Source organism: Budorcas taxicolor, chromosome 5, assembly GCF_023091745.1.
Source record: "Budorcas taxicolor isolate Tak-1 chromosome 5, Takin1.1, whole genome shotgun sequence".
Taxonomy (NCBI): Eukaryota; Metazoa; Chordata; class Mammalia; order Artiodactyla; family Bovidae; genus Budorcas; species Budorcas taxicolor.
In genome coordinates, this window is record NC_068914.1 from 136,881,869 (window position 1) to 136,894,148 (window position 12,280).

The window sequence follows — 12,280 nt, forward strand, 5'->3', positions numbered from 1 at the left end:
GGAGTTTAATGAAAATAAATTCAGTACATTGGTGAAAACACCTGAATGTAATAAATATTCAATTAGTTTTGTCCAGTTCTCAGTTACTGTAATTGGCCTTGTTTTACTGTCAAATGCAGTATCTTCTTATGAGGTGCTGTAGAGTAGTGGAAAGAACATGTGTTTACAGTGATAACTAGATTCAGATTTCAGCCCCACCATGTAGTGGCTGTGCAGGCTTGAGTTTGTTGCTTAATTTCTCTGAGTTTGGTTTGTGCATCCTTAAAATGCAGACAATAACACCTATCCTGCAGATTTTGAAAATTAAATGAAAAAAACTTACAAATCCGAGGAATATAATAGGTTCTCAAAAATTAGTTTTTACCTTGATATCTATGATTTATTTTTAACCATATAATATTTCACTAACTTGGTTTTTACACAAGATATCTCTTGCTAAATGTAGATGTTCAGAATGTTACCCGATATATTTCACGATGTATAATTGACCCAGGAAATAATTCAAGAAGTCCCCCTGAAGCATCTTGATTCTTCCCAATAGACGTTTGGAATCATAGTAGGTTGATTCAGTCTGTAGTGACATTTAGCCAAAAATACATTGGCATATGTATATATTTTTATTAAAAAGATAGGAATACAAATACCTGCACATCCTTATAGATTCATTACCTTGCATATGTCTTAAAGGTATATTAATAGTAAATTTAGAATTTTTTTGTTTACTTATCAAATTGATCCACTAAACATTTACTAACAATAGAGGTACCTTTCTTTAGCTCTAATATTTACTGCTTTTCTACTTATAGAATGTTATAGATTGATGGTGGAAAATTTAGAAAATAAGGATGTAAAATAACATTGTCCCATGTCTCACTACTCTGAAAGAAATTATTTCAATGTTTTGATGTGTAGCTAGTCATACATTTTTCTATGCACATATGACAAGTGATACATAACATATGCTTTATATTATACCCACACTTAAACATCTTAAAGGAAAGTAGCAAGGAAGAATTCTAATATTTGATACTTGTACTTTTTCATTAATATAGTGAACCTTTTTACCTTCCTTTAAAAATTATTTTATGATATTTGAAGCTTTCTTGTGTTTAGCTTTATGGATAGAGCTTCATATATTGTTAAATCAATCTTTTATCATCAGATGTGTAGGTTTTATCTTCTCGTTTTTGTATTATCAGTATCATCAATTTAATATGGACTTTATAAACAAATACTCAAATCTGTGTCAAGCTAAATTTGCAAGCACATGGTTAATTAGACAAAGCATATAACAGTTTAAAGTTTACTTTATATAGTGCCAAAATGCTCTCCAGAAAAATTATACCAATTATCCTTACTCCAGAAATGAAAAAATAATGCATTCTGTTATAGAAGTTCTAACACTGGGAATTATTATTTTAAAAGATATCCTTGTCACCTTGAGGGATGAAAGATGATATCTTAGTATCATTTTTAAATAGCATTTATTTGATTACTAGTGGCCCTTTGATATTTTTTCTATTAAGAAACTGCCTGTTTATTCCTTTCATCCATTTTTCTATTAAGGCAGACTTACCTATTTTATCCGTGTTCTACACAGAAAATTAAAACATCATTCAAGTGCTAAGCCCAGCCTAAATTCTATTATGATGCAAAGTAATGGTAGGTTGTTAATGCTATTTACAAATCGTATATCAATTTTATTTCACCATTGAAATAAAAAGTTGCATTCACAATTAAGTTTGTCTCCTCAGTGGAACTCAGTCAAGTAAGACAGATACTCCTAAATTTTGACTCTAAAACTGTTCACCTTCTTATTGCTGCAAAATACTGTTCTAGTATCATTATTAAAGTACCTAATATATTTCTGTGTGCGCTTCATTTATTACATGCCATAATGGGACTGCATATCTTTAGTGCTGGCTATGCACAATTAGCACTTAGTTATTGTCTTGTCACTTCCATCCCTACAAGACAAACTCCTTTAATGCAAGAAGTCAGCTAATCTTCATCAGTCAAGCAAAGCAGACGAATTGTATTACTCTGAATCCAGAAGGTTTTCAGTACAGGAGACTCTCCTTTTACATTGATGTTTGCTTGGGGAAATCTCCCCAATAAAGTCATTCACCACAGGAGCCTGTACTCATACTAGCTAAATCATTGTCCCAGTAGTACACCTTTTCAAGTGACACACAAAACCAATGGGTAATTTATAAGCACTTTCCCTTAAGCAAACTTTTTTGATACCTGAAATTGTGATATTATAAATGCTTATGAGTATTATTTAGCAGTGGGAGTCCCTGCTGGCTCAGTGGTAAAGAATCCGCCGGCCAATGCAGGAGACATGGGTTTGATCCCTGGGTCGGGAAGATCCCCTGGAGAAGGAATTAGCAACCCACTCCAGTATTCTTGCCTGGAGAATCCCATGGACAGAGGAGCCTAGTGGGCTACAGTCTATGGGGTCGCAGAAGAGTTGGACACAACTTAGAGATGAAACAACAATAAGAACAATCATTTAGTAAGCCATTTCATCTTAACTTTTAAATCAAAGTATCAGTAAGATATAAAGCATTGCTGAATGTCTAAAAAAGATAGTAAAAGGATGCCCTGGCGGTCAAGTGGTTACAACTCCGCACTTCCACTGCAGAGGGTGTGGGATCCATCTCTGGTTGAGGAGCTAAAATACCACATGCTACATGGCCAAAGATAAATAAATAAATGAAATATTTGAGTAAGGTAGTAGTAACAGTGAACTTTCAGGATTGGTGGTCTTCTCTGTCCTTCAAGTAAAAGGGTATGGCTAAAAATGGGCTTCCCCTGGGGCTCAGATGGTAAAGAATCCACCTGCAATACAGGTGACCCATATTCAATCCCTGGATCGGGAAGATCCCCTGGAAAAGGAAATGGCTACCCACTCCAGTATTCTTGCCTAGAGAATCCCATGGACAGAGGAGCCTAGAGGGCTACAGTCCATAGGGTTGCAAAGAGTCGGACACAAGTGAATGACCAACACTTCTTCACTTCATGGCTAAAAATGTGTGAATCTGAATTTTAAAATATCTAAAAGTGTATCTATTTTGAAAGGACCAGAAGAAGATTATTTTGAGTGCCTTATATGATAACTTTAATCTTATTCAGAATTGGGAAATTCTGGTTAATTTCTTAAAGATGAGTGACCCCTCCCACACCCCCCGGAACCTTCTAGAAAGCTAAGTGATGGTTTTATAAGAGATGAGAAAAAAGTGCTCGTTTGTAATGAAATGGCCTCAAATATATATAACTGTGTGACATTTGAAAAAAAAAAGAAAGCACTGTGCTAGGCTTGGTGGAAACAGAGGTAAATAAATTCTAGTTAGAATTTATCTGCCTTAGAGGTGTTCAGAACTATAGAAGAGACTGGAGATCAAATAATCACAGAAGAGAAGAGTGTAAACATCTGCTTACTAAATACACAAAGCAGATCTATACTGAGGGAAGAGAGGTCTGTCCCTTTTGTCCTTCTTATGAAAGCATCAAAGGGTTGATGTGCTGGATTTTAAAGGATCCTCTAAGACTGCTTAGGGTGTAGGAAGTGTGTCTGGTAGTGGGGTAGGGGAGGTGACAAAGCCTAGATGCAGTGAGGAAACGGTTTTCCAGATAGATGGAGCAGAGGGAAGACATGGAGGTGTGAATCCATGTAATGTGTTCTGGAAATGAACAGAGGCTCAGAGATTGGTAGTTGTGGAGTAGTTTGGTGAGGATGTGGAGGAGTAGGGAACAGAGAGAGGAAATTGTGAAGGTAAGAAGTCAGTGAACTAAAGTCAACATGAATCCAAATTGAAATTATTCATCAAAAATAGCATTGTTATTTGAAGTATTCAGTTCTAGAATAAGTCTGTCTTCACCAACATTTATGGAACACCCACTTCAAGTGGTAGTATAGTTTATGGTGGTATTTCAAAGGGTTCAGACAAAATTTAACTCAAGGTCATTTACCTCAGCACTACCACTCTGAGTGGGAAATCTGTTACACATTCATGAGAGAATTTGAAATGCCACAGTAAATTATACACCAAAAAGTAAGTGCTTTGGAAATGATCAGAATGAGTTGATGGGGTCAGGGAATACTTATGGAAGGAATGGAAACTAAAAAGTCTTTATTCATTTATTGAAGTATGTGCGTGCTAAGTCATATAGTTTCTGTGTAATAGTATGTAAGTTACAGGTGTACAGTATAGTGTGTGATCAGTTGCTTCAATTGGGTCTGACTCTTTTTGTGACCCTATGGACTGTAGCCCGCCAGGCTTATCTGTCCACGGGATATTCCAAGCAAGAATATTGGAATGGGTTGTCATGCCCTCCTCCAGGAGACCCTCCTGACCCAGGGAATGAATTGTGTCTCCTGCATTGGCAGATGGATTCTTTACTATGGAGTTGCTGAGGAGGCCCCAATATAGTGATCCACACATTTAAAATTATTATAAATTATTGGCTATGTTCCTCATGTTGTACAGTATATCCTAGTTGCTTGTTTTATACCTAATAGTTTATACCTCTTAGTCACCTACTCCTATATTCCGCCCCCCCCGCCACCGCAAAAAAAAGAATTTCTAGAATTTAAGTAGGTAGAAAAAAGGGGAGAAATATCCCTGACTAGGAAACAGCTAAGCAAAGAGGAGAAGATGGTCGGCAGCAAATAATAATGGTAGCAGATTCTCATACAGTGCTGATCAGACATTGTTTTGTTTTATGTGTGCTAGCTCATTTAGTACTCGAAATAACCCAGAAGTAGTCACTATGATTAGCCTCATTTAACAGATGAGGAAATGAAAGTATAGAGAATTTAAATAACTTGCCCAAGATTGCACAGATAGAAAAAGGTAGATTCAAAATTTGAACCAAGAAAGTCTGTTTTTTAGTCTCTGGACTCAGATCCGGTATGAGGACCCAGGCCTCTTTCAAGGTGGGTATTTTCTTTGCTGACTGTGGTGGTGGTTTAGTCGCTAAGTTCTATCCGACTCTTGCAACCCCGTGGACTGCAGCCTGCCAGGCTCCTCTGTCCATGGGTGGAAGTCGCTCAGTCATGTCCGACTGTTTGTGACCCCATGGACTATACAGTCCATGAAATTCTCCAGGCCAGAATACTGGTATGGGTAGCCTTTCCCTTCTCCAGGGGATCTTCCGAACCCGGAGATTGAACCCAGGTCTCCCACGTTGCAGGCGGATTCTTTACCATCTGAGCTTCGAGGGAAGCCCCTGTCCAGGGGTAAGTGGATATAAAGGCGAGTAGATAGAGTGGAATTAAGTGAGGTAGATATTAAATAATTTATAGCAGGATTTGGGATACGGGTAGTGTGGTTTGGTACAGAGAAGATTGTTTCTGTGTGATGACAACTGTGCTGTCACTGGGAAAAGACAATAAATTTGTTCACAAGTGTACAATGAGTATATAACCTCCACTTCTTACTGAAGTACAGTATCAAAATCTCCATCTTTTAGTAACAGAGGTATGCTAAATAGGACAGTAGAAATATTGGAGATATGGACTAGATTCCTTTTCTTTCCAAAGTGCTGTGGAAATGGAAATTAATTATAATTGACAGTCACTCATCTTAGGGAAGTAAGATGACTAAGTTAACATTTTCATTCTTAGAAAGGATGTCACGAATGAAGGCTTCCTCGCAGAGGCATTTGATAACCTGTTTAAAACCATTCTAAGCCCCACATTTTACAGGGATGATTTCTTAATTATACTTACTGTCTGTACTTTTATAATATCTAAGATCGTATGAATTTAACTATAGTTACTCCAAAATACCAGGTAATTAATTCTATGATTAATTCTTAAACATTAAGATTAGATGGTTTAATAAACTGATTGGGCATCTTTCTATTCCTTAAGATATTTTTTAATGATGCGAGAATTAATTGAACTGACTGTATCACAAACAGTTAGAGTTAGATTATAAAAAAAAATATGTTTATTTTCAAGAATTTTAGCCTGACCTGTTAATATACATACATTCAACATCCTCTGGCCATCACTATTTTTATAATGTTTTTCTGCAAATGCTAAATCTCATCAGAATCTGGTTATAGAACATTGGAAATTAGCCTTTCTTACAAAATCACAGTTGTAGATCATTTTGTTAGATGTCTGATATCTGCATTGCTGTTTCTCTAATTTCGTCATGTTTATGTATAGAACATTTTAAAGGAGGATAACAGCTCCTGTTGCAAAGCAATCATAATCAGCTCTTAACCAAAGCTTTCAAGGCTGTTTTAAGTTTTATATGTGTGACATTCCTCACCTGTGTTCTGTTTCATTTTGACCTTTAAGTATAAATTGATACACACATAAAATGTACTTTATCCAGTTGACAACATATGAGTAACAACATATTTTGGGAAGGAATATTTTAGATGAATTCCATTTATATCTCACTGAATGATAGGCATTCTTTTTTAAAGGTCCATACTTTATTATTCTGTTTCTGTTTTGTAGATAGTTTATTGTGTCATAGTTTAGATTCCACATGTAAGCGATATCATATTTGTCTTTCTTTGCCTGACTGAAGTCACTTAGTATGATAATCTCTAGGTCACTCCATGTTGCTGCAAATGGCATTATGTCATTCTTCTTTATGGCTGAGTAGTATTCCAGAGAGAGAGAGAGAGAGAGAGAGAGAGTGTGTGTGTGTGTGTGTGTGTGTGTGTGTGTGTGTGTGTGTACACGTACCATATCTTCTTTATCCATTCCTGTGTTGATGGACATTGAAATGTTTCCATATCTTGGCTATTGTGACTAATAAAAGCTTGACTCTTGAATCCAAAGAGATCAGGGTGCTTTTCATTCCTCTACCATACATGTTCTAGCTATGGAACATTGAGCAGGTTTTAAAAATTCTGGAGAAGGCGTTAGGTTTTTCATCTGAAAAGGACAACGTTAATATTTTATCGGTTGGATTTAAGGAATAAATGCAATGACTATATCTGTATACATGTTCAGCCTTAGTACATGGTAAGTACTTTATAAGAGGTGTTTATTTTAATTACCTACATTCCAAACATTGAGGAAAGGCTTTACACACTACATTTATACTCTTTACTACCAACTTAGAAAAGTTACTGATGTTAAAGACAAAAATCCTGAAGTTTCATTTTTAATATTGTGAGTAGAAGGTTGGGATTTGAACTCAATTCATTGCAAATGTCTCTCTGCCTTAGATATACTTCTTATTTTAACATTCCTACTGAGCTGGTGATGGACAGGGAGGCCTGGCATGCTGCTGTCCATGGGGTCTCAAAGAGTCGGACACGACTGAGCAACTGAACTTGAACCATTCATTGATGTAACTGTTTTATCTTACCCACAGAGAAATGACTCAGAGAAAGTATAAAATACATCCTATATCTTGCGTTGGGTAGGTGAGAACCACAGCACTCAGTACCAAATCCCCAGGCTCTTGGTTCAGTGCTTTTGTTGATATAATTACTCTGACTTTATTAATCTACAAATAAAATTACCTACATTTCAAGGCCCCTGAAGGTAAGAATGGCATGACACAACATGGCAAAACAAAATTTTTTTTTAATTACATTTTTATTTGATAGCAAATAGAATTTAGAGACTTATTTTAAAAATTAAAGCATAATTTTAGTACAGAGTTGAAAAAGTATTTCTAGTTTAGTTGGTTTTTAGGAAAAGATAAGATTCAATAACATCAGCTGGAACACAAGAATATTTTATTAAAATTATTTTTGATGTGATATTTTATTAGTTTATTAATCAGTTCAAATTAATTTCATCATTAATATAAAGTGAAAAATTTGAACGGTAATCAAATGTATTCTGCATGTTATTTTATATAATCTCACATGAAAGAAAAGTATCTAATTTGCCTATTTAGGCCTGCCCAACAAAAGAAATATTTCCTTTTATTCAACATATCCTAATGATCAGGATAATCTACAAAAACTGGTTTATCAAAACACCACTTTTTAAGCACTATATTTCATGTTTATAGTTTGCAACTAATAAAAAGAAGATATACTTGAAGTCCAGACTTGAATGTCCATTGTATCGAATAGCCTTGACCACAAACAACTGCAGGATTTCAAGATCAGGGCATAGCCTGTACTTTCAATCAGCATCATCAGCAGGCAGTAATCCTGGGGAAAAAAAAGTAAATTCCACAAATAAACAGACCAATCTTCCTTTAAGAGGAAAGCTAATTCTTTTCAATCTACTTTTTTTATTACACTATTTTCCCCTCTATCTACTTAGCTAGAATAAGGATAAATTTCCAAAGCTACCCAGTTGGAAAATAAATAGGTTCACTGTTTGTCTAGCATTCCAATCTTTGCAAATGTAAATCAGCCCAACTGCTCCTCATTTAAACCTTCAACTTCACAAAACATTAAAGTGTGGCTTTCATGACACAGTTTAATCTATCCACTAAGATTCCTGCCTGAACATCATTTGAAATTGACTATCTGATAAAGAGGGACCACTATCAAAGGTCGGTGAGGTCAACTTGTACAATTACAAGTAGTTTTACTGGGTCAACTCTACCAGACAGTGCTGTTTGAAGGTTAAATTGTTACAATTAAAAATATATACAGATCTCCCCAGAGTTACTTTATTGTTAAATGTACCGGAAACAGCACAGGCATTTACTTCTGACCTTAATTGTGTCCAAAGTGTCACCACTGGGAAATTACACAAAAAGAGCACTTATTAAAAACATTACGATCTTGCACATTAAACAATGCTTTATAGAATAAAATTTATAATTAGCTACTAGAAACTAGTTTATTTATCACATCAGTATTAAGAGGTTCATCAGGTTACTCCTTTAGGTCTAATTGGAAGTACTCTAAGAAATCCACTTACTATTTCATAGTTAGTGAACTTGCCACAAACAAAGCACCATGGCCCAGCATCCAAGTCTGATGCTAAAACAGCTTTCAGTTCAGAACAATCACTTCCAAATTACCAGAATTTAATCACATTTTAATAACAGGAAATAAAAGGAAGCTTTAAATGAGAAGCTCTAAAATTGGCTATTCTCTAATCATTTGATTCATTTTAATGTTTTTACTTTTTTTTAATAAAGTAGATAAATGGTCAGTGATGAAAGCTTCCATAATCACTGCCATGAAATGTTATTATTCTTTCTTTTATGTGTGTGTTAGTTGCATAGTCATGTCCGAGTCTTTGCGACCCCATATACTGTAGCCCATCAGGCTCCTCTGCCTATGGGATTCTCCAGGCAAGAATACTGGAGTGGGTAGCCATTCTCTTCTCCAGGGTATCTTCCTGATCCAGGGATCAAACCCAGGTCTCCCATATTAATGAGTGTAAATACAGGTTAGTTCTTTTTTTCTTTCCAATATATGTGAAAAAAATATAACCTATGCTGCTCAAGGTGTTTTCCTCAATGTTCTTATGATTTTTATGTATAAAAGTAGGATCTCAAATTTTGTGTGCAGTGTTTTATTAAATGACCTGGATGGTTTAATTTTGACAATAAAGGTAACTTTCTAAGCCAAAGTTTCAAACTCAGGGAATTACCATATGAAATGATGATTAGGAAAAGAAATCTTCAAAATTAGAGATCTGAATGAAGTCATCTTAACCATTTTATTTTTATAAATATTTTCAGATTTTGTGTTGGAGATAAATTTTTCCTAAAGAATAACATGATCCTTTGCCAGACGGACTACGAGGAAGGTTTAATGAAAGAAGGTTATGCACCCCAGGTTCGCTGATCTATCAACATCACCCCATTAAGAATACAAAGCACTACATTCTTTTATCTTTTTTTGCTCCACGTGTATATACGAATTGACACGGGAACCAACTGAATAGCGTAGATATAGGAAAGCAGGATGGTTATATGGAATAAAAGGCGGACTGCATCTGTATGTAGTGAAATTGCCCCAGTTCAGAGTTGAATGTTTATTATTAAAGAAAAAAGTAATGTACATATTGCTGGATTTTTTTGCTTGCTATTCATTTTTTTGTGTCACTTGGCATGAGATGTTTATTTTGGACTATTGTATATAATGTATTGTAATATTTGAAGCACAAATGTAATACAGTTTTATTGTGTTACCATTTGTGTTCTGTTTGCTTCTTTGTATTGTTGCATTTAGTACAATCAGTGTTTAAACTTACTGTATATTTATGCTTTCTGTATCTACCAGCTATTTTAAATGAGCTGTAACTTTCTAGTAAAGAATTGAAGATCAAATCTCACTAATAATACGTGTAGATTAAACAAGTCTATCATCATTAAAAATACAGAAAAAGAAAGACACACAAAGCATTTTAGCAACATCCACTATTATTGCCACTATAATTTAGAGTCTTTATCAGTGTTCTCATTTATAACCCCCTATTTTCAGGGGGTTAAAGATCAGCTTTAAAATAATGAATAAAAATTTCATCTTAAAGCACTTTCATTTTTTACCAACGTGAAAAGTGCCATTTTTAGAATAACTTTAAAGCTTAACAGTTTTCCTTTTAATATACTTTTTTGTGCTCTTTACCTAGTCAATGGTTTTGTTTTGTTTCCTTCAGCGCCATTCACCCCTTATGTGAACTAGTGCCTTTGGGTATCATTTAAAATTTTCCAAAGGGTTACTTTAAAAAAGTGTTACTGCAATTATGAGATAATCTTAAAATGATAAATTTCTTGTGCAAATTTTGCCCAGACCTCTCCAAAAGAGCTAAGGGTATAATAACATTATGGCTTGAAGCATCTCTGGCACTAAAAGGTTTTGAGTGTGAATCTACTGAAATCATGATAATGCACATTGAAGCTATGATGATATTTGAGGATTGAAGTCACTTTTGATCAGAGCAACGTAGTGCTCACAGAATCTTCTAGAAGAAGAGAAACAAAGGGATTGATAAAGAGCTGAGAACTGGTGATTATATATTTTTCTGTATTTACCTGCCACTTATTTTAATGTTCCAACGTGAACACTTTCAAAGTTTGATGTGTCTTACTCTTCCTTGCTTTCTCTAAGTAATTACCATTCAGAATTGATCACACTTAGGCTGAAATCTGTCATTCCATTTTTGAAAGGTGAAAAATTAATCCCTTACCTACATGATAGCTGATAAAGAGGAAAGCTTTCTAGAAAGAAAAATTATGGAGACTGATTATTTAAATTACAATTAAGGAAATAAAGATGAAACTGTGTTCCCTTCTTCTGGGTTGTTCACACTTTGCTTCTTTGCTTCTGCACCCTGTATTCAAACTATTCAACAGACCTAATTCCATAACAGGCACAATGAAGCATATTTTACTAGAGCAAATTTTAGTTCTGTGGGCTCTTTTTTTTTTTTTATATTGATCACTTGTATAGGAAACAATATTTCCCAGTGTTAGTTGCATCCCTACTTTGTACTGCTGAATATGCACTGCAGATGAAAGTTAAATGTGATACCTGAATTCTTGATTTGGGGCCAAAATATTAAACTGAAAATAACTCTGGTGTGGATTTGAGTTGTTTTAAAACAAAGCTTTACTATGAACATGCATGTGGATCTGGATATTGCCTCTCATTTTTAGGAAGATGGTTCTGTGAGAAGTGAACGGTATGTATTTTTACAAAGGATTCATGGTTAACAGTGTTCAAGTCATGTGTCTTCCAAATTTGAGATATACCCCAGAGATGTTTCAAAAATAGCAGTACGTGGTCCACAAAATTATTATTTTAGCCTTAGAAACTTAAACATTTGTTTCATGAAAAGACTTGCATAGCCAAAACCAAAAAGAAACAAAACTGAACAAACGGGAGGAAGGTGGGGAGATATGTGAAAAGTGCTTTTACTAAAGCAGCCCTCCTAGTCCCCATTAAGAGCTGTTTGAAATTCATGTGTAAAATTCAAATTGTCAGTATCTTTTTGCAAATGATCTTTTTTATATTTAAATGCTTTTGCGTATGTTTATCAATATGTCAAAATACTTGTAAATTGGAAACAAACTTCTCTCAGCTTCTTGAAGCTGTTCCATTATTCCTGCTACCCAAAGACCAAACAAGGTTTTTACTGCCTTTCTTTTGCTTAATCCTTTGGGAATTCATTCTTATGCTTTTTCTAGAAACAAAATGACTCACCTGGATTAAAGATTAAGGCCTTAATCTCCTTAGATTATCTTTAATCTCCATAAAATGGTGGAACAAGATAGAAATAGGCCATCTGACAGCTAATTGCCTGAAAATAGTAGCATTTTTGACCTGAAGTACTAAGCTTATTGTCTTGACTCCTCAGAGTCCCTGAACT

General features: G+C 34.9%; 1 protein-coding gene across 1 annotated transcript in view; it reads left to right on the top strand.

Annotated features, from left to right (window-relative positions):
• The window catches only part of LMO3 (LIM domain only 3), a 57,694-nt gene extending 47,941 nt beyond the window's left edge, over positions 1 to 9,753 (top strand). Inside the window, exon 6 of the mRNA XM_052640615.1 lies at positions 9,648 to 9,753. Within this exon, the coding sequence (XP_052496575.1) occupies positions 9,648 to 9,753 (106 nt within the window). The remainder of the gene's footprint in view (positions 1 to 9,647) is intronic.
• The last annotated feature ends 2,527 nt before the right edge of the window (positions 9,754 to 12,280 follow it).